The sequence below is a fragment of the Oryctolagus cuniculus genome, chromosome 11, assembly GCF_964237555.1.
Source record: "Oryctolagus cuniculus chromosome 11, mOryCun1.1, whole genome shotgun sequence".
Classification (NCBI taxonomy): Eukaryota; Metazoa; Chordata; class Mammalia; order Lagomorpha; family Leporidae; genus Oryctolagus; species Oryctolagus cuniculus.
In genome coordinates, this window is record NC_091442.1 from 123,133,016 (window position 1) to 123,154,694 (window position 21,679).

General features: G+C 64.6%; 2 protein-coding genes across 11 annotated transcripts in view; both read left to right on the top strand.

The window, feature by feature from the left end:
- The window catches only part of MOV10L1 (Mov10 like RNA helicase 1), a 73,244-nt gene extending 65,057 nt beyond the window's left edge, over positions 1-8,187 (top strand). For 2 of the 9 annotated variants that reach the window (XM_070053073.1, XM_070053075.1), the window contains exons 12-15: positions 4,580-4,687; positions 5,196-5,333; positions 5,427-5,518; positions 5,719-8,186. In XM_070053073.1, coding sequence (XP_069909174.1) covers positions 4,580-4,687; positions 5,196-5,333; positions 5,427-5,518; positions 5,719-5,722 — 342 coding nt within the window. In that variant the 3' untranslated portion in view covers positions 5,723-8,186. Of the gene's footprint in view, positions 1-4,579; positions 4,688-5,195; positions 5,334-5,426; positions 5,519-5,718 lie in introns of all 9 variants that reach the window. The other 7 variants (XM_051839219.2, XM_070053071.1, XM_002723229.5 and 4 more) reach the window with 7 other exon arrangements.
- A 4,620-nt stretch (positions 8,188-12,807) lies between these two features.
- PANX2 (pannexin 2) lies at positions 12,808-19,793 on the top strand. 2 transcript variants are annotated; one of them, XM_070053078.1, is made up of 3 exons: positions 12,808-13,113; positions 16,737-18,203; positions 18,514-19,793. In XM_070053078.1, exons 1-3 carry the CDS (start codon positions 12,888-12,890, stop codon positions 18,858-18,860), a joined length of 2,040 nt encoding a protein of 679 aa, XP_069909179.1. In that variant the 5' UTR covers positions 12,808-12,887; the 3' UTR covers positions 18,861-19,793. The 2 variants fall into 2 exon arrangements, with proteins under 2 accessions (XP_069909179.1, XP_069909180.1); XM_070053079.1 differs by having other exon boundaries at positions 16,761-18,203.
- Positions 19,794-21,679: the final 1,886 nt, after the last annotated feature.

Sequence of the window (21,679 nt, forward strand, 5' to 3'; positions counted from 1 at the left end):
GGCCAAGCCTGTTTCCCTTGTGATGAGCCGGAGCCTGGTGAGGATACTTGGTCCTCCCAGTGGTGAGGAGATGTGGCCCGGCCCGGGAGGAGCACGCCTGCCTGCGGTTTGCACCAAGTTCAAGTCCAAAGCCCTCTCTTAACTGCCAGGCGGGTGCAGACGTGCGCCCTGTACTAGCAGCAGCCAGGTGCCCTGGGCGGGTCCCTCACGCTGGAGAACAGGACAGTACCGATTCCTACATCATCTTCTCCTGTTTTACTCTTTCCCCATCAGGGACCAGCCTTACCTCTTGGTTGGTTCTCCTGTACTTTTCTTTTTTTGAGATTTTTTTTTTTGAGATTTTTTTTTTTTATTTTTTTTTTATTGAGAGAGGGAGAGACAGAGAGGTCTTCCATTTGTTGGTTCACTCTCTGGATGGCTGCAACAGCCAGAGCTGAGCCAGGCCGGAGCCAGGAGCCAGGGGCTTCTCTGCGTTTCCTGCATGGGTGCAGGGCCCAAGCAGGGGCCATGTCCTGCCGTGTTCTCAGGGAGCGTGATCGGGAGTGGACCGGCACCCACGTGGGTGCTGGCGTCATGGCCAGTGGCTTACCTTGCTAGGCCGCGCCGTGTGCGTGTGTTTGTGGGGTGGTAGGAGCGGAACACATCCTTGGACGTGGGCAGCAGCTGTCAGCGCCCGCCTGCCTCTGCTTCCTTGCGCTGTTCATAAATCCAGCTCTGCCCACGGCTCTCCCAGGAGAAAGTCCTTGCACTTGGAAATGTGGGAAGGAGTTAACGCTCAGCCTCGGGCGTTCGGGGCGCTCACTGCGTGTTGTTTCAGACCGAAAGACCCGCTGGGGGTTTCCTGTAGGGCCAGGCCATGACAGTGAGTTCTTGCAGTCCTGGCTTATCCAGGAATGTCCGTCCTTCTCCCTGGCCATGTTTGTTCTTATCCACTCAGCGTCGTGACCGTGTTATCTGCTGGCCCTGGGCTCTGGAGTCAGAGATGTCAGCTGGAGGTCACTCTGTGGTTCTCCATGCAGAAGTGGTTTTGCTTTTTTTTTTTTCTTTAAGATTTATTTATTTAATTGAAAGAGCTGCAGAGAGGAAGAGAGAAATCTTCTATCCACTGGTTCACTCCCCAGATGGCCGCAACAGCCTGAGCTGTGTCAGTCAGGAGCCAGGAGCTTCCTCTGGCCCACATGGATATAGGAGCCCAAGGACTTGGGTCATTTTCCACTGCTTTCCCAGGCCACAGCAGAGAGCTGGATCAGAAGTGGGCAGCCGGGACTCGAACCGGTGCCCATATGGGATGCTAGCACTGCAGGCGGTAGCTTTACCCACTATGCCACAGCGCACCCCTCCCCCAACCCTTTTTTTTTTTTATTTATTTTAGGGTCTAGCACTGTGGCACAGTAGATTAATCATCCACCTGCAGCACTGGCCTCCCATATGGGCGCTGGTTCTGGTCCTAGCTTCTCCTCTTCTGACCCAGCTCTCTGCTGTAGCCTGGGAAGGCAGCAGGGGATGTCCCAAGTGTTTGGGCCCCTGCACCTGTGTGGGAGACCCAGAGGAAGCTCCTGGCTCCTGGCTTTGGATCGGCGCAGCTCCAGCCATTGCAGCCATTTGGGAAGTGAACCAGCAGATGGAAGACCTTTCTCTCTCTCCCTCTCACTGTCTGTAACTCTACCTCTCAAATAATTAAATAAAATTTTTTAAAGATTTATTTATTTTACTTGAAAGAGTGACACAGAAAAGGAGAGGCAGAGAGAGGTCTTCCATCCTCTGGTTCACTCCCCAGTTGGCTGCAATGGCCGGAGCTGTGCTGATCCAAAGCCAGGAGCCAGGAGCTTCTTCTGGGTCTCCCATATGGGTGCAGGGGCCCAAGGACTTGGGCCATCTTCTACCGCTTTCCCAGGCCATAGCAGAGAGCTGGATAGGAAGTGGAGCAGCCAGGACTCAAACCAGTGCCCATATGGGATGCCAGCACTACAGACGGTGGCTTTTACCCACTACGCCACAGTGTCAGCCCCTAAATAAAATATTTTTTAAAATATTTTATTTATTTGAAAGGCTGAGTTAGAGGGAGAGAGAGAAAGTGAGCTTCCATCCTCTGGTTCATTCCTCAAATGGCCACAATGGCCAGGGCTGGTTCAGACGAAAGCCAGGATCCAGGAGCTTCTTCTGGGTCTTCCAAGTAGATTCAGGGGCCCAAGCACTTGGGCCATCCCCCGCTGTCTTCCCAGCCGTATCAGCCAGGAGTTGGAGCAGAAGTGGAGCTGTAGGGACTCAAACCAGTGCCCAGACGGGAGGCCAGTGCTGCCGGCGGAGGCCTAGCTGTGTAAGCCACAATTGCCACAATTCCAGCCCACTACGGTTGGTGCAACGCGCCGATCCGAAGCCAGGAGCCAGGTGTCTCCTGGTCTCCCATGTGGGTGCAGGGCCCAAGCACCTGGGCCATTTTCCACTGCCCCATTCTCCACTGCCCTCCTGGGCCACAGCAGAGAACTGGACTGGAAGAGGAGCAGCCGGGACTAGAACTTGGCGCACATATGGGATGCCGGCGCCGCAGGCGAAAGATTAACCAAGTGAGCCGCGGCGCCGGCCCCCACCTTGCTGCTTTCAACATTGGTCTTTGGATTGCAGGTTTCCTGTGGCGTGTCTGGCTGTAGATCGTTTTATATTTATCTTTCCTGTGGTGTGTCTGGCTGTAGATCTCTTTGTATTTATCTTACCTGAGGGTCTTTGAGCTTCTTAGATCTATAGATAAATGGTTTTTACCAAATTCAGGAAGTTTTTTTGCCATTATTTCTTCACATTTTTAGTGTCATTTGTCTCTCTCTCCTCTCCTTCTGAGACCCTTCCCCCTTTACATAGGTTGTTTGCTTGATATTTTCCCACAGGTTACTGTGGCTCAATTTTTGTTCAATATTTTATTTGTTGTTATTTGACTTGAATAGTTTGAGTTGTTTTTCCTGCAATGTTTTTTTTTAAAGTATTTATTTGAAAGTCAGAGTTACACAGAAAGAGAAGTCTTCCATCTGCTGGTTCACTCCCCAGTTGACCGCAACGGCCGGAGCTGTGCTGATCCGAAGCCAGGAGCCAGGAGTTTGTTCCAGCTCTCCCACGTGGGTGCAGGGGCCCAAGCACTTGGGCCATCCTCCACTGCTTTCCCAGGCCACAGCAGAGAGCTGGATAGGAAGTGGAGCAGCCGGGACTCAAACCAGTGCCCATATGGGATGCCGCCACTGTAGGCAGCGGCTTTACCTGCTACGCCACAGCGCTGCCCTGCAGTCTTTTTTTTTTCAATTATGCTGGTGTCTTTACCATTTTCTTAACCACCAGACCACACACCCCATCCTGACTTTTGTTTTGTTTTTAAGATTTATTTTACTTATTTGAAAGTCGGGGTTACACAAAGAGGCGGAGAGAGAGAGATCCTCCATCCACTAGTTCACTCCCCAAATGGCCACTAGCGCAGCTGTGCCAGCTGGAAGGCAGGAGCCAGAAACTCCACACGGGAGTCAGAGGCCCAGGCACTTGGGCCGCCATCCGCTGCCTTCCCAGGCGCATTACCAGGGAGCTGGATTGGAGCAGAGCCCTGGCACTTGATAGGGCGTCAGTGTCACAGGCGGCGGCTTAACCTGCTGCAGCACAGACCTGCCTGTTCTGCCGTCTTGAATCTATAACTGTCCGAGGGTCATGTCCGGACACCCGTTGTAAGCTGAGAATAGAGTAAGTAGAAAGTGCATTCCACCCACCTAACCTACCAGATGGCGCGGCTCGCACGGCCAGCGCCTCGGTTACCCCGGTGGCCATAAGGCTGCCCGGGAGTTGCCCAGCCTCTAGGAGACCGTGCCGTGTATCAAGCCCAGGAAGAGGTCCAAGTTCAGAATTCGGTTTCCACTGAAGTGTGTCCCTCTCACAAGCTCACAAAGTTGCGAAGTCAGCAAGTGGAACCTCCGTGAGTCAGGGCCTCTGTCTCCTCCCTGGGAATCCCCGTGTGGCCGTGCCCTGCGTGGACGTACACGCGGTCCCTGCACTCTGAGCGCTGAGCAGCAAACACGCTTCTCACTGGTGTTAAAGATTGATTTTTTTAATGTATTTATTTACTTAAAAGAGTTACACGGTGAGAGAAGGTGAGGCAGAGAGAGGGAGAGGGAGGTCCTCCATCCTCTGGTTCACTCCCCAGATGGCCACAATGGCCAGGTCTCCCACGCGGGCGAGGCTTTAACCTGCTGTGCCACACAGCACGGCCCCAAAGATTGATTTATTTTATTTGAGAGAGAATAGAGAACAAGTGGCAAAGACAGAGAGAGAGGTCTTCTGTCTGCTGGTTCACTCCCCACATGGCCGCTGGGTCGTGCCGATGCTGGGACATCTCACCTCCGAACTGGGTGGGGGTTCCCTCCCTGCCATGGCCTGTGGAACCCGGCTCTCCTGGTAGGTACCGATCCCCACCCCCAGTCTGTGCGAAGCGTGGTGGTTCTCAGCTCTTCAGACGAGAGGAAACACGGGACAGAAAAGCAGAGTTGCACACTAATTGTACTTGGACAGATGTGTCCCATGCGGTCTTTCATCTTTATTTGTGTCTGTTTCTAAGGTGGAGAAAATCAAGATCCTGCTGCGGAACGTTGATTTGGTGGACATCAAGGTGGGGTCGGTGGAGGAGTTCCAGGGGCAGGAGTTCCTGGTCATCGTCATTTCCACGGTGGGGACCCTGGCCGCCGTGCCTGGGCCCGGGTGCCCTGGGGTGGCGCGGGTCGAAAGGCAGGGGGCGGCAGGGTGGAGGCTGCTGGACCCTGGTGCCACCTGGGCGGTAGCCCCAGAGAGCTCGCCCGGAGACGACCAGGAGACAAGAAAAGTAGAAGGGGTGCAGGAGGAGACGGTAACCGCCCCAGCGGGGCTCAGGGCGGGCCAGCGGGAGGCCCCGTGTCGGAGAGGAGCCGCCAGCCACACTGCCCACAGCGTCTGTGGAGAGCTAACGCTCAGCACCCTCCTTAGTTTTAACTCACCCTTGTTAGTACAAGTCACGTGCAGGTAAGTTACAAAATCCAGTACAAAAGACAAGAGTCCCCTCGAGCCCTACCCCCGGGGACACCCTGGCACTGGGTCCCCACGGCAGAGTGGGGGTGAGGCTGTGCTCCCCGCTGCGACCCGGCTGGCCATGGCCTGGGAGCAGCTCGCGACGCCGTTGTGTCCGCGCTCGTGTCTCTCAGGTGCGGTCGAGTGAGGACAGATTTGAGGACGACCGCTACTTCCTGGGTTTCTTGTCCAACTCTAAAAGGTTTAATGTGGCCATCACCAGACCGAAGGCCTTGCTGATAGTGCTGGGAAACCCTCACGTCCTCGTCAGAGTGAGTTCACGGCCCACACAGGTGCCACTGGCTCAAGGAGAGTGTCCAGGCCTCCCGACTGAGCCCTGACGGCCTCCTCGTGTGCCCCCGCAGGATCCCTGTTTCGGGGCCTTGCTGGAGTACAGCATCACCAATGGCGTCTACACAGGGTGCAACTTGCCTCCCGAGCTGCAGGCCCTGCAAACGTGAGTTCCCGAGGCAGGGGCTGTCCCATGGCCCTGGGCCCGCCTCCTGCACAGGGACAGCCCTCTCCCTCCTCCTCCCTCGGCATGGGGAGGGCGTCGGCCTCCCTTGCGGTCTAAACAGGTGAACGGGGCGCCCCTGGACAGCACGAGCGCTCAGCCGCACTGGGAGCTAGACTCACTGCCGCCCTTCCCCCCTGCAGCTGACGGCCCCGCCCAGCGTGCCAGAGCCACGGGGGCCGGACAGGCGGAAGCGGATTGGAGCTCAGTGTCTGACAACCAGAGGTGTGCCTCACAGCCGGACCCCTGGGCTCTCCACCGCGCTGGGGTCTGGGGTCATCCCAGTTTCTCTGGCTCCCGCTGCTGATTTTGGTTCACTCCAGCCTGCTCCTGCCACTGGGCAGTCACTGCCGCCCCCCCACCACCAGAATAAACCCTCAATGGCCCCAGCTTCCTTTCCACCTGAAATGTGCTGTGTCCATCATGACCACGGTGGTGTGTGGCCTCCGATCCCTGCTGGCCACAACCTTTGGGGACAACCTCACTGCCCTCTGTCCTGAGCCGGCTTTGTGCCAGGCAGCCGGCAAGGACTATAGGCAAGGGGTGGGCGTGCAAAGCGCAGGCTCTGAGAAGCTCTGCTTGGGGAGGGGCTATCAGCTTGGCTGCTCTGGGCCCCAGTGCTACTGGGCAGGGCCTGTGCAGAGACCCCTTCCCGTCCCCTCTGACCAGAGCAGGTCCGGCCATGCCCACGCGGACGCCGAGCTCGGAGCTGTGTGGTTCCGTGGCGAGCAGTTCTGTGAAGCAGCTTCCTGTCCTTGGAGGCTGCCGTGTGTGTCGGGAGACAGGACCAGACCCAGAGCTCAGCCACGCGGAGAAGGCTCGGCGGCAAGTCTGGGAACCGGCGTGGCAGGAGGCAGGGCCATGGCCTGGGCTGGGAGAGGCTGCCCACACGGGCAGACGGCTGGGGAGTGAGGGCCAACCCGATTCTGCCTGCCGTCCCCACTGTGAGGTGCACTGGCCAGCACGGTCCCCGACACGGCCACGGGCCCACCCCACCCCCAGATTCACTCCACGGAGGCCTGCACACCTGACTGGGGAGAGGAGGGCGCTTCCTCCCGGCAGGCGCCCCGCTGTAGGCCCCGTGTTCTCAGGAAGGCAGCTGGAGTTGATGTGCCAAGGGGGTGCGTGCAGGCGCAGGCAGGGCCCCCGGACAGTGGGGTCATCTGCCCCCAGTGCTGGGAGCCAGGTAGGACGCCACCGGCAGTGGCTGGGCCCTGTCCTCTGGCTGCAGCCAGTGGGACAGCTTCATGCCCTGCAGCCCCAGCTGGCGAGAGCGCGGCGGTGCCCTGGCTCTGGAGCGTGGCTGCAGCTGTGGTGCTAAGGGAGCCGGCCCCGCTCAGCCCAGGGAGGGGCTCAGTGCTGAGGGGGCAGCCCCTCGGGAGGTGGGAGCTGCCCATCCTGAGCAGCCTTGCAGTGTCTCTCCCTTGCCCCATGTCCAGGTGCTGGGTGCGTCCCCACAGGGGCCTGCGCCCCCTCCCACAGCATCTGCCCCGGGGCACCAGCCCTGCCAAGGTGGAGCACCACACACCCGCTCACTGGCAGGTCCAGGAACAGTGCAGTGGTCGGGCTTGGCTGTGGCCTGACTGAGCAGCCCTGCACGCCAGCTCCCAACATCTGATAACCGGGTCAGGCGTTCGGATCAGAACCGGCCAGGTTTGCCGTGAGGAGCTCTGGTCACGGCAGCATCCAGGGGCGGCCCCGGGTGGACGTGGGGCGTATCCCCTGAGGCAGGTGGCCGGGGCCCGTCTTGTCCACACCGGCTTCCCTGCCCCCAGGCGATTCCTGGCCCCCTGCTGCCCGGGGTGACCGCCCTGCCCCCAGAGCGCGCCTCTGCCACGAAGCTTTTTCATGAGATGTCCCACGTGCTCCTGTGCCCATTGTGGCAGCTGCCCAGCCGTGTGCAGTGTCCACGGCCCCTGGCCCTTCTGTCAGGGACACACATGCTGATTCCAGGAGGTCGCTGCCCCGCTCCCCCTGGGAGGCAGGAGTCAGGAGGACTCAGCTTCCTCCCATGGCGCCTCCGGGGCAACCCCTGCAGAGCAGCATGGCTGGTGGAGGCTGGGTCCCGGGGGCAGCCTTGAGTCTCAAGGGACGAGGACGAGGGGTGGCCCCACTGGGTCTGGGCCACGCCGAAGCCAGGAGTGGAATCCTGTCCAGGTCTCCTGCATGGGTGGCAGGGGCCCTGACACGGGCATCTTCCAGTGCTCTCCCAGGTGCATTCGCGGGGAGCTGGACCGGGAGTGGAGCAGCCAGGACTCACTACAGATTGTGGGGCTTAACCCGCTGTGCCCAGAGCATGACCTCATGGCCACTCTTGGCACACACTGAGGGTCCATGAGGATTTTGTACTTGTGGGCAGGGTGGAGCACCAAACAGCAGTGGCCACACAGGAAACCCCCCACGTGGGCCCCACGTTCCCGTCACACAGCCAAGCCGTATCATGAGTTACGATGAGGTTACCAAGGTAGCAGTGAGCACTAAACCCAGCTTGGGCTCTGAGCACTGCACCTCCCCGCCGCCCCAGTCGCCCCCGCCCTCTGGCAAAGCTGGCCCGCCCGTCAGCTGGGGGCTGGGAGGACTGGCGTGAGGGTTTGTGTCCACCAGGGCAGCTGAGGGGGAGCAGGGAGGCAGGACTCGGGGAGGGCAGGGGCCCAGGGAGGGGAGGCAGGAGCTCGGCTGCCTGCAGCTGCAGAAGCTGGGGGGTCTGACGCGTGGTGTGGGTGTTGGTCGTCGTCCCACCTCGAGGTCTTGCCCAGCAGAAGCCCAGCACGGGAGCTGCCTTGCGTCTGGGCCATAGGAAGGCTGCACCTTGTGCTCACCTGGGCAAGGGCCGCCGTCTGCCGGTCCATGGAGTCGCAGTGGCCGGCACCTGGGCAGGGAGCATCGGCAAGAAAGGGACAGCCCAGCACAGGCAGTCCCACGCCGGCCCTGAGGCTCTGCTGGGGGCGGACACAGGCCCAGCCAGGCCGCGCTCTGCCCGGCCCTCACCTGGCACACAGCACAGCCCCAGCTCTTGCCTCAGGATAATCAAGAGAACTGGGGTCTTGGTAGAAGGAGCAGGCTGCTGGGTCCCCAGGACCTGGAATGTGCTGGTGCCCACCCAGAGACCTGCACAAGCCAGGGGATGCCAGACCTGGACAGGAAGCAGCTCCTGGGCTGTGCCCCCAGCGTGCCAGCACACACAGCAGGGTCAGGCCCTCGAGGAAGGTCAGGCACAGGGACCAGAGCTGTGCCTGAGACCAGCAGCAGAGGAGGGTCCAGGGTCCCTGCGCTGCTGGCTCAGGCTCCAGCCGCGCGCTCACATCCTGCAGGGCACCGCGTGGGTGGTGGTGGGAGGAGGTAGCTTCCAGGGCCAGCAGGGACTGGCTGTCACCCAGAGCCCCCGGCCCCTTCTGGCATCTCCCAGGGGGTGCCTAGTGCCACACTGCCTTGTCCTCATTGGTCATGGCCTGAGGATGACCTGCCCCCCACAGCGGTTCTGTCGGTGCACGGCATTCCACCTCCTGGTTCTGTGGTCAGAATCCAGGAACAGCTTGGCTGGCCGCAGGACACGGTGAGTCCGGGCCGGCCACTCTGTGTGCTCCATGATGTGTCACTCAGCCTGGTGCCGGTGTGACGGGGCGTCCACACCTCCTCCACACGGTCTGTGTGGGTCGTTGGGCCTTGGGGGCAGGACCCTCCCCCGCTCAGGAGCCAGCTGGACGCCCCTCCCCCACGTGGTTTTCACAGCTGGACGTTCGGTTCCGTCCCATTTCCCCCACAGAATTGTCCCCTAGCACAGAGTGTGCCCGGAGAGTGTGGGTGTCCCGGGTGTACCCTGTTCCTTTGGGCACACCACCCCCACACACGAGGGTGTGAGCTGGTGGCCAGCTCCGGCCAGTGAAGCCCCACTGCGTGGAGGCTGCTCAGTTGCAGTGAGGATGCCAGGAGCCCACTGCCACCCTGACACCCACGTGGCAGCCTGGCCTGTTCTGACTGCTCAGGCCACTGCCTGCATTTGTGAGCCCACAGCCCACGAGGGTTGTTAGACTTACTCTCATAAGGGCCGGCACTGTGGGCAGCAAGCTGAGCCTCCGCCTGCAGCACCGGCATCCCACGTGGGCGCCAGTTCAAGACACGGCTGCTCTTCGATCGAGCTCCCTGCTGGTGGCCTGGGAGAGCAGTGGAAGACGACCCAAATGCTGGGGCCCCTGCTCCCACGTGGGAGACCTGGAAGAAGCTCCTGGTTCCTCACTGCCGATGGGCCCAGCTCTGGCTGTTGGGGCCATTTGGGGAGCGAACCAGTAGATGGAAGACCTCTCTGTCTCTCCCTCCCTCCATCTGTAACTCGGCCTCCTTAAAAAAAAAAAAAAAAAAAAAAAAAAAAAAATTTATCGGCCGGCGCAGCGGCTCAATAAGCTAATCCTCTGCCTTGCGGCACCAGCACACCGGGTTCTAGTCCCGGTCGGTTGGGGCGCCGGATTCTGTCCCGGCTGCCCCTCTTCCAGGCCAGCTCTCTGCTGTGGCCAGGGAGTGCAGTGGAGGATGGCCCAAGTGCTTGGGCCCTGCACCCCATGGGAGACCAGGAGAAGCACCTGGCTCCTGCCATCGGATCAGCGTGGTGCGCCGGCCGCAGCATGCCGGCCGCGGTGGCCGTTAGAGGGTGAACCAACGGCAAAAGGAAGACCTTTCTCTCTCACTGTCCACTCTGCCTGTCCAAAAAAAAAAAAAAAATTAACATCGTAAGTGCTCCTGAGGGGCGTCTGTGTTGCCAGTTCCATGCATAACTAAACATGGATGTCACGTGACCTGGAGGGTGTCTCTGGTCTCCATGACAGAAGTAAGAGCTGAGAAAACAGCTGCTTAAATAAGCGGAAATGGATGTTGAGGTTTTATTCTTTGCTTTCATTTTATTTGAAAAGCAGAGACAAAGAGAGGGAGACGGAGATCTTCCATCCTTGGGTTCACTCCCCAAAAGCCCCCCACAGCCAGGGCTGGGCCAGGCTGGAGCCGGGAGCCCCCCCCCCCCCGGCCTTCCAGGTGGGTGGCAGGAACCCAAGTACTGGAGCCATCAGCTGCTGCTCTCCGGGGTGTGCGTCATCAGGAAGCCGGAATCGGGCGGAGGAGGCGGGACGCTGGTGACTTGACGCCCGCCTTGGGAATGTTTTGCTGGTACCCTAACTCAGTCTCAAGACTGTGTCGGGGCCACAGTTTAACACATCCCGGAGGGCAAGCTGCTCCAGTGAGGCGGCTCCTTCCCGAGCCAGGACCTGGGAGGAGCGTCCTCCGGGCCGGGCCACTCTGTGTGACAACCGCAGCGGCAGGCCCTGTTCCCCACGCATCCTCTTGGGAGGGCAGCAGAGCCGGGGCCCCGCAGGACTTGAGCCCCTGTCCAGGGTGTCATCCACCTCTGCCCCTCTGCACAGGTTCCCTCCCGGCACCCATCTAGACCCCCACCCCAGCCCGGAATGAGAGCGGCATCCAGTGGCCACTGAGTGGAGCAGCAGGTGCTAGGGGCCCCGGGCCAGGTCTCGGGTCTGCCCGGCCCTACAGGCCTGCCCCGGGGCTCTCAGGGGCTCGGTCACAGCCAGCCATGGGGCACCATGCGAAACTGGTGGTCAAAGGCCCGGCACCCACAGAGCCAACTCGGTCACACCTGGAAGTCAGCAGCGTTCTTGGGCACTCAGTGCCGGACACGCTTCAGAGAGAAACAGGTGCATGCAGGAAACCGCGTCGCAAACCAGTGCAGGAAGACCCCTGAAGGGCGGCTTAGAGATTTTTATTGCTATTTGAGAGACATCTCCTGTCTGTCGGTTCACTCTGCAAACGTCTGCAACAGCCTGGGCTGGGCTGGGCCAGGCCAAACCTCATAGCTGGAACTGCATCCAGATGTCCCAGGGGGCGGCAGGGACCGAGCGCCTGAGCCATCACCCGCGGCCTCCCAGGATCTGCTGTAGCAGGAAGCTGGAGTTGGACGCGCGGCCGGATATGCGATGCAGAGGTCCCAAGCAGAGCGTCTCAACCAATACATCAAACACCCACCCGAGAGACTTAATTCTGTCACAGGGTGTAAAGAAGCCGTGTGTAGACTGCAGGTGGTCCAGTCACAGGCCTGGGGCTGAGCGAGGAAGGGCTGCGGACCGTGAGCCGGCGCTCGGGCGGGCCTCGTGGCGCGGCGCTAGCGGCTTGGGCACCTGCTCCCGCGTCCGCTGTGCTGGTCCCCTCCAGTTTCTCCGCTTTCTCTACAGCTTCCTGCTAATGCTTCCGGGAGGCGGCGGAAGGCCGGAGCGCTCGGGCTCCTGGCTCTGGGCGGCCTGGGTCATCTGGGGACGTCGGGGTTATCTGGGGGCGGCCACCATCCCCGAGCTACGTGGGGGGCAGCGGACACGAGGGAGCGGTAATACAAGCGGAGCCAGGAGCGCCGGTCCCCCAGTGTGCCCAGCCAAGGGGTGCGCAGCCCCGGACCGCGCGGGCCCGCCCCGAGCGGGTAGAAAACACTGGCGCGCCAGGCGGCCTCTGCGGATGGATTAACCGCGACCGCACCCAGCGCCTTACAAACGCGGTGCGGACGGTCAGCTCCGCCGGGAAGGGGTCGGGGGGCGCGGACGCGCCGCGAGGTGGTGGGGTCCCGACCCACGCGTCAGGACGCCCAGGGGCGGGCACCCTCGGGACGCCTGCGGACGGAGAGCGGAGCGGGCTGCGGCGGCTGCGGGAGGGCGAGCAGGCGGTGCCAAGGGACGCGCGGGCGCCGCGGAGCCTGTGCGGGGAGGGGGCGTCCGGTCGCCACGCCCATGCCGGCCACGCCCCCGGGCAGTGGGGGTCTCCGCGCCCCGGCGGCGGGGAGCGTGCGGGACAGGGACCCCGCCGTGGGGCGCGACTCCCGGGCCGTCCGGCGGCTCTAGGCGCCCGCACCGCGGCAGGTGAAGCCTCGGGCTCCGGCTCGGCCCGTGAGCCGGGGTTAGCCGACCGGTCCCTGTGCGTTCTCTTCGCTCAATTCAAAAAATTTTTTTTCTGCAAAGTCATCGCCCGCACCGCATCTGCGTGGCGGGAGGGGGCGGAGCCACGCCGCGGAGCCGCCGCAGGTAAACAGCCCCCCTCCCGCGCGCAGAGCGAGGCCTCGGCCGCAGGGACAGCGGCGCTCCGCCGGCCGCCGCCCCCGCCGGGAGGGACGCGCCAGGCGCGGGGCCGGGGCTGCAGCGGAGGCGGCCGCCCCGCACCCCGCACCCCGCACCCCGCGGGGGCGGCGGCGGAGCGAGCCCGGCCCCGCCGCGGGCCCCGCGCCCCCGCTCCTGCGCCCCCGGCCCCGCCGCGGGCCCCGCGCCCCGCGCCGCCCATGCACCACCTCCTGGAGCAGTCGGCGGACATGGCGACCGCGCTGCTGGCGGGCGAGAAGCTGCGGGAGCTGATCCTGCCCGGCGCGCAGGACGAGAAGGCGGGCGCGCTGGCCGCGCTGCTGCTGCCGCTGAAGCTCGAGCTGCCGTTCGACCGCGTGGTCACCATGGGCACCGTGCTCGTGCCCATCCTGCTGGTCACCCTGGTCTTCACCAAGAACTTCGCAGGTGAGGCGGGCCGCCCGGCGGCGACCCCCACCCCGCCCGGCGCCTGGTCCCCCCCCGGGGTGTCGGTCTCCGGGAGTCGGGGGTCACGGACGGCCTGTCCCGCGTGCAGCGGCCGTGGAAGGTCACGGCGAGGTTCTGGGGTGGGAGGAGTGGCCAGGTGAGCGCCTTACAGGTGCTGAGTACCCAGACCCCACCCCCAGGGAGCCGGCGTGGGAATTGCGGGGGCTTCTGAGAAGCAGACTGGTTCCCGAAGGGGAGCAGCATCCCGCACGCCCCGCGCCCATCGGGGGCCTGGAGCCGTGAGGCCTGTGCAACTGCTAGATGGTGGCCGCCAGAGTGGGCTGGGTGCAGCCATGTGCGCATCAGGAGGTGCAGGCGGGGCCTGCTGGTGAAAAGTGACCTGGCCAGAGTGGGGGCCAGGCCTGCAGGCACGCGGGTGAGTGGGCTTCTGGGGCAGGAGGGGCACAGCTGGAGTCAGGAGGGGGCATCCCCACCTGCCGCCCACGCCTCGGGGCCTGGGCATCCCCGGGCCGCCTCGGGGGTCCTGTGCACCCCAGATCCCTGGGCTCCTGGGAGTCGCCATAACCGGGACAGGAGGTTATGCTTGGACAGCGATGGCCAGGGTTGGGCATCTGACAGACCGGACAGGAGGCAGCACACACCACCCTGCAAGCATGCGCACACCCAGGTGTGCACAGGTGCGCTCAGGTGTGCAATGGGTTATCTTCCTGCGGTGGCCACGAAAAGCCTGCTAACCAGGGGGATTAGACCAGCAGAAGTCTGAGACCAGGGTGTGGGCCCCCAGGGGTCTTCCTGCCCCTCAGCCTCTGGTGGCCAGGGGCAAGCCCTGGAGCTCCTCCCCGTGGGGGCTGCGTCCCCCATCTCTGCGTCTGTGTGCACTCAGGCGCCCTCCCAAGGATGCCTCTCCTGGGGGTTGGACCCTGCACCCCTCCTGACATCTGCAAAGACCTCGCAGGTGCCGGGTGGGCAGGACCGTGGTGTGTCGTCTTTGGGACACAGCCCCCCCAGGACAGGCAGGTACAGCAAGGCAGGCCCACAGCTGGGCACTCGGCGACCCCACCTGCGTCAGCACCTGTGCCCACCTGTCCCTCATGCCCTGGCCCTTCCCCTGCCACTCCAGGCCTCCGTGTGTGGGGAGGCTCCGGCACTTGGACAGGGCTGGCCTCCGGGCTGTAGCAGGTGGGTGCTGAGTCTCCGGTGACCTGGGCTGAGATTCCCCAGGGAGCTGGGGGTTGGTGGAGGCCTCCAGGTAGCTGCTGTGTGGGGATGGGCGGTTGCGTGCAGTCGCAGGCGGCAGGACAGGAGCTGCCTGGACACTGTCTACCCCGAGCTTGCGTCTGACCTGAGTCACCCTTGGTGCCTCACAGAACCTGGGATCATCCAGGGTGCCCCCGGGACGCATGTGGCTCCTCCAGACGCGATGCAAATCGGGGCGCCTTGCAGGCGGCAGCCACACGTGGCCCTGCCAACCTGGGGGCCCGTGGGGTGTAGGAGGGTGTGTTCAGCCGCTCTGGTGCAGTCCATCAGGGACCATGGGCCAGGTTCTGTGTGGGTCCATCGGTCTGCCGAGCTGCTGTGGGTGAGCCTGGGCTCTTGGGGGGCTGGGGGAGGTCCAGCGAGCAGGTCCAGTGTGCAGGTGCCAGGGCAGACTGCCCAGGGGACACTCCCTGTTTGCTCATCCAGGACACCAGGTGAGCTCGTGCCGTCGCCTTCCAGGACCTAGCAGCTCGGCCTCGGGACACTGTGGGGTGGACCACCCAGGGGCAGGGTGAGGTCCTCCTGAGGCTCCCGGCTGTGCCTCCCGCCTCTTCCCTGGGCTCCTGGGCCTCCACCCTCAGACTGCTCCTATCAGGACCATTGTGGTCACCTTATCCCCCTGGGTAGCCCAGGACCTGACCACACCTGAACGGAACAGTCACAGTTCTGGGGGTGAGGCCGTGGGCAGCCGTGGGCGGCCGTGTATCCCACAGCAGCCTGCAAGGCCACTGTGTCAAGCGGCCTGAGAGCAGAGGGTCATGAGCAGGTATGGGGGCGACGGGGTGGGGTCTGGTCAGCAGGTGAGGGCAGCCGGCCGGGACCAGCTCTGCTCTCTTAGGGGGCACCGTGGGGCCGTGCACTGCCAGACCGCGGGGTGGGGGCAGTCGATGCACACGGTGGGGCAGAGACGTGCTTGGGCTGGTGGGACCCTGACACTGAGCAGGGCTGGGCTGGGCCCCGTGGCACAGCAGTGGCACCCGCAGGAACCGTCAGGGCTCTGAGGATCCTGTGCCAAGGGCCCAGGCAGGCTCCCAGCTGCTAAGGGGGTCCCTGCATGTCCTCTGACGGGGATGGCCAGGGTGCCCCCACCACCCACACAGCACTGCCCCCCAAAGCAGACTGCCTGGACAGGGCAGGCCCCTGGGTCTCCCTCTAGCACACCCATGGCAGTGTCTGTCTGAGCTGGCCCCCAGCTCAGTGGCCACTGCCCATTGTCTCACTGGGCCGGGCCCTGCCCTCCCACGGGGCCCCTGTGGCCAGCAGGAGTGCCAGGGACCACCACGGGGGGAGCAGCTGGGGGCAGGAGGAGGCCCTGCTGCTGTGGCCCTGTGCCCTGCGGCGCCGTCGGCAGCAGCTGGGGAAGCAGGGCCAACGCTGCACCGCTGCGGACGGGGCTGGTGGGGCCACAGGCTGTGCCGCCCCCCACTGTCATTCCCCCAGGGCCAGGGCCAAGCAGGCCAGGCCAGGGGGGAGAGTGTCGTTCGTCAAAAAGACCAAGCACGAGTAAACGTGAGGGCAGCGACGCCTTCGCCTCCCTGGGGTTGCTCTTCCCCGAGCCCAGCAGCCATCAGGTCCCCCAGCCTCCCACCTCCACCCACAGCCAGCCCCGGGCTCTCGTGGGCACGTAGATGTGGTCCCTGCCTCACGGAGCCCCCATTCCACCTGTCTGAGCAAGGCTCACCCCAGCCAGCCCCTGCCCCAGGGCATCTGGGACCCAACAGCACCTTCAAGTGGAGGCTGGTAGCCCAGGGGCGGGCGTGTTCTGGCCCCCTGGGGCTGGGGGTGCTGGCCCGACCCATGGAGGAAGGTGCGTGAGGGCCCACGCCTGACCTGGCCAGGGCCCGGGCCCTGAGCCCTCCGGGTGCCTGGCATTGGGCTGGGCGCAGCTGCAGGCAGCACCTCTGACGTCCCCTCCCTGGGGGGGAGACGGCGCAGCCGTGGCTGCGTCTCCTGCACTCCGGCACTCTACAGGCGGGTCCTCCCCAACCGTGCCTGCCCAGGTCCAGGGCTCCTGGGCTTTCTCCCCCAGGGCAGGGGGTCTCGAGGACGGGGACCTGGGTCCAGCTGCACTGCTGGAGGAGACCCCGGGGGCTGTCTTGGTTGTCTCTGGGACTCGGCTTCTCCTGTGCACGTGGGGCCTAGGGAGAGGAACTCCGTCCCCAGGGCCAGCCCCTCAGCCCGCCTTGGTCAGGTCCTCTGCGGGCAAGCAGGCCTGGGCCGCGCCAGGAAACAGCAGTTCCTGCAGGAGCCGGGCAGCGGTGGGGTGGGGGCCGGAGTGGGAGGCCTCCGGCGAGGGGCCTGACCTGCACCCTTCACCCCAGGCCAGCCCCTTCTTCCCACCCCAGCCCGTGTCTCCTCTCTGCCCCCAGAGGAACCCATCTACTGCTACACCCCTCACAACTTCACCCGCGACCAGGCGCTGTACGCCCGCGGCTACTGCTGGACGGAGCTGCGGGACGCGCTGCCCGGTGTGGACGCCAGCCTGTGGCCCTCGCTGTTCGAGCACAAGTTCCTGCCCTACGCGCTGCTGGCCTTCGCCGCCATCATGTACGTGCCGGCGCTGGGCTGGGAGTTCCTGGCCGCCACCCGCCTCACCTCTGAGCTCAACTTCCTGCTACAGGAGATCGACAACTGCTACCACCGGGCGGCCGAGGGCCGGGCGCCCAAGATCGAGAAGCAGATCCAGTCCAAGGGGCCCGGCATCACGGAGCGGGAGCGGCGCGAGATCATCGAGAACGCCGAGAAGGAGAAGAGCCCGGAGCAGAACCTGTTCGAGAAGTACCTGGAGCGCCGGGGCCGCAGCAACTTCCTGGCCAAGCTGTACCTGGCGCGCCACGTGCTCATCCTGCTGCTCAGCGTGGTGCCCATCTCCTACCTGTGCACCTACTACGCCACGCAGAAGCAGAACGAGTTCACGTGCGCGCTGGGCGCCGCGCCCGCCGTGCGCGTGAGCTGCAAGCTGCCGTCCGTGCAGCTGCAGCGCATCATCGCGGGCGTGGACATCGTGCTGCTGTGCTTCATGAACCTGGTCATCCTCGTCAACCTGGTGCACCTGTTCATCTTCCGCAAGAGCAACTTCATCTTCGACAAGCTGCACAAGGTGGGCATCAAGACGCGCCGGCAGTGGCGCCGCTCGCAGTTCTGCGACATCAACATCCTGGCCATGTTCTGCAACGAGAACCGCGACCACATCAAGTCGCTCAACCGCCTGGACTTCATCACCAACGAGAGCGACCTCATGTACGACAACGTGGTGCGGCAGCTGCTGGCCGCGCTGGCGCAGTCCAACCACGACGCCACGCCCACGGTGCGCGACTCCGGCGTGCAGACGGCCGACCCCGGCGCCGACCCCGGCGCCGACCCCGCGGCCTCCGCCGAGCCGCCCGTGGTGAAGCGGCCGCGACGCAAGATGAAGTGGATCCCGTCCGGCAACCCGCTGCCGCAGCCCTTCAAGGAGCCGCTGGCCGTGGCGCGCGTGGACAGCGGCAAGGCCGACAAGCCCAAGCCCGTGCGCAGGAAGACCACCGACACGCTCATCGCCCCGCTGCTGGACGCGGGCGCGCGCGCCGCGCACCACTACAAGGGCGGCGGCGGCGGCGGCAGCAGCGGCGGGGACTCGGGCCCCGCGCCCGCGCCCGACAAGAAGCACGCGCGCCACTTCTCCCTGGACGTGCACCCCTACATCCTGGGCACTAAGAAGGCCAAGCCCGAGCCCACGCCGGCTGCCCTGCCCGCCTCCCGGAGTCAGGAGGGGGGCTTCCTGTCCCAGGCCGAGGAGCGGGGGCTGGGCCTGGGCGCAGCGCCCGCCAAAGGTAAGGGGCCGGGCCGGGCCGGGCCGGGGAGAGCTGGGCAGAACTCCTTCCCCTGGCCCCAGAGAACCACGGTGGGCAGGGGGCGGGGCTGCAGGTGCATTAGCCTCCAAAGTGGGGACCCTGGGGCGCCCCGAGGGGGAGGAAGGTGGGCCCCGGGGGACTCCGGTAGCTGCTGCTGGCTGGGCAGGGGTGTCCAGGACTGTCCCCCGAGCCGGTCCAGAGTTGGGGGCTGGGGGGAGCAGGGGGAGAGCTCAGCCCCCACAGCGCAGTCGCGTGACGCCGCCCCCTCCCCACTCTCGGCTGCCCACAGATGCTCCGCTCCCAGAGAAGGAACTCCCGTTCCCCGCAGAGCCCGGCAGGGCAGGGCTGCCCCCCGGGGGCCCGTTCCACGTCTGCTCGCCCCCGGCTGCCCCTGCCGCGGCCTCCCTGTCGTCACCAGCTGGCCTGGGCAAGGCCGACCCCCTCGCCATCCTGAGCCGAAATGCCACTCACCCCCTGCTCCACATCAACACGCTGTACGAGGCCCGGGAGGAGGAGGAAGGGGGCCCCCGCGTGGCCCCCGACATGAGCGACCTCATCGCCATCCCCCCCACCCAGCAGCTGCTCATCGCCACCTTCGACGAGCCCAGAACGGTCGTGAGCACTGTGGAATTCTGAGGGGTCAGGGCCACTCTGCATGAGCGCGGCCGCGGCCCTGCGTGGTCTCAGCGCCACGCGCCTCCACTCCCCCCAGTCTCCCTCCACCCGCCGCGGGGCTCGGTGCCGGCCCACCCGCTCAGCGGGGAGCCTGGCCCCTCATGGCATCGCTGTGGCGCCGAGGCGGGGGGCAGCGGCCATCCATCCCGGTGCGGGCCGAGGCCGCCGCCCGCTGCGTCAGGCGCTTGGGCACTGGTGCTGGGCTGTGAGATGAGAAGAGTTTATTTTTTTAGCCAACTTTGTCATGAGCCTGGGCCGCGGCAGGACGGCGAGGGGCCCCCACCTCGCCCCCGGGGGCCGCTGTCCTCCCGCACTCCCACGTGCACTTCCTCCTTGTCGCCTGACACACACTTTATTTTACTACGTACTAACTAATGAGCATCTTGGTCATCAGGAGACTAGGGTGGGCTCGAGACAGATTGGGGTGCGTGTGAGTGGGTGGGAGGCAGGCAGAGCATGCGAGCGTGGGCAAGGGAGCGAGCCAGCGTGCGTGCACGTGTGTGTGTGTGCACATGTGTGTGGGTGCGGGAGTTGTGCAGGTGAGAGTGCGTGAGCCTGCGTGTGGGAGCGTGAGCAGGCCAGAGTGAGGTTCAGATGTGTGCACATGGAGGTGAGCGTGAGCATGTGCACACGTGACAAGTGTGTGACCAGGCGTGTGCATGTGAGCAGCTGTGGCACAGCAGGCGCAGGGCCCGTGTGCAAACGAGGGAAACAGTCCATCGCAATAACCACGCCCCCACCTGGGCCCCCTGCCACCCAGCCGAGGCCCCGCCTCTTCCTGTGGGGGCCCTGGTCGGGCCATCTGGTCCCGCCCCTATTACCTCAGCCACATGGCAACATGACGCAGTATTAACAAGGTAGCACTGAGCGTATCAATAAATACTATTCTGATAACGCTTGTCATCACAGAGGGTGCCGGGTACTGTGGGGTAGGGGCTGCAGGCCCCCCGGTCCCTGCCACAGCCACAGGGAGGCAGGAACACGGAGCTGGCACCCCTCACATCATGGCACGGACCCCCACACACACACCCTGCCAGCTGCTTGGGGCCGGGCAACTGTTGGGGTTCCCTGCCAGGAAGTGGGGGGCGGGGTCCAGGAAGGCTTCCCCGCAGGGGCTCCCTTGGTGTGGTCTGGGGGTGCTCATAACAGCTGTTGTCACCAGGCCCAGGGCTCAGCAGGACAAGGCTGGTCCCTTGCTCTTTGGGCCTAACGCAGAGGCAGCCGGGCCAGAAATCCTTGGGGCTGGAGCCACGGCGGGGAGACCTGGCGGCCCCTCCTTGGCTTCCCTGAACGTGGGTGCCAGGAGTTGGGGCGAGCTGTCCCCGTCCACTGCAGGCAACGCCTCCCTGGGGGATGTCTCCACTCACAGGTGCCTGGAGGAGGAGCAGGGTCAGCAGCTCAGGAACAGCCGGCTGGAAACACTGTGGGCGCTGGGGGGTGGGGCCGCACCAAGCCTGGTTCCTACCCTGGGGTGATGGAGGCAGGTGGGGGCGGGGGCTCTGGGCCTGGGCTTTGCCTAGGAAGTGGTCCACCATCTCTAGGCGCTGGCCGCCCAGGGAGGGACTGCCGTCCCAGGTCAGCAGTGTCCTTGCGTGGTGTCCCCGGCCTCCTGGGTGGCACTCAACACTTCCACAGGAACTCTGAGCACCAGGCCAGCTGCTCGGCGCCTGCCACGGCGGTGGGCCAGGCACAGCAGCCGAGGAGACCCAACGGAACCCAAGTGATGCCGGCCTCGGGTGGAGGTGTTTGCCGAGAGCTGGGACCTCGCCACGGGCACGAGGCTGAGCCCTGCAGCTGGTATCCCCACCCCACCCCCACCCACCGGGGCCCCAGCTTGCCCTGAACACCCCGCATCTTGGCTCAGAGTAGGGGTGGTCCGGAGTCCTGCAGGGGACCCGGTGGTCTGGGCAGTGTGGAGTCCAGCTCTGACTTTCCCAGCCAAGGGCAGTGTGGGGGCGGGGGGCGGGGCACAGCGACTGCCGAGCTGCACGGGAGGCCTTGGGTTCCGCGGAGCCACCGTGCTGTCTTTGGTGGGACCGGGACCAGGGGCAGTGGCCTGCCAACGTCCCCCACCGAGGCCTGTCGAGGGAGAGTGAACTCTCAGCCCTGCGTGTGCAGCTGGCCAGAGCTGCCGGGGGGGCGGTGGCCCAAGCCAGCGCCCTGCAGGTGCTAGGGACACTGCCGACTTACCCTAGACCCTGGTCCTCTGGCTCTGCCTGAAAGGGCGGGGCTGGGCCGGCCCTCTGGGGCCTCCTCCTCTGACCCCCACGCAGGCCCCTGCTTCTCACCTCGCCCCCTCCTCACAAGAAGCCGGCTGGGGACGCAGGCGAGCCTTCCCCTGGGCAGGCTGCCGGCTGAGTCTCTCCCGCTGAGCTCCAGGCCAGCTGCCCCCGCTCTGGCAAGGGACAGGCTGTGGTCGCTGCGCCCGGGCCATGCTGACTCCCCGTCGTGTCCACGTGGGCCTGGGGCGGGGGCTCCTCTGCCCCGCTGTGAACCCACACACTCCTGGCTGTCCCCCGCCTGAGCTGCTAGCTTCTGCCTCGGTCTCCCTGCCGGCCTGGCCCTCGCCGTCCCCGCCCCCGGCCCGGGAGGTCAGTCTCCTGGCTCCTCCTGTCCCACAGCCCTCAGCCCAGGTGAGAGCCTTTGAAGCACCGTGCCCCCCCCACCCCTCCCTGCCAGGGCCGGGCCCTGAGCTGGGCAGGCAGGCAGCGGCCCTCTGGGTGTGGGGGAGGGCTTCCAGGAAGACCCTCAGAAGCCAGCACTGGACCCTTGGTCCCTGC

Excerpts from the sequence above, each read along its gene's own strand:
- PANX2 (XM_070053078.1), top strand. The coding sequence starts at position 12,888 with ATGCACCACCTCCTGGAGCAGTCGGCGGACATGGCGACCGCGCTGCTG. Across the intron at positions 13,114-16,736 it reads CTTCACCAAGAACTTCGCAG|CCCGTGTCTCCTCTCTGCCC; the intron begins GTGAGGCGGGCC and ends TTCCCACCCCAG. Across the intron at positions 18,204-18,513 it reads GGGCGCAGCGCCCGCCAAAG|ATGCTCCGCTCCCAGAGAAG; the intron begins GTAAGGGGCCGG and ends GGCTGCCCACAG.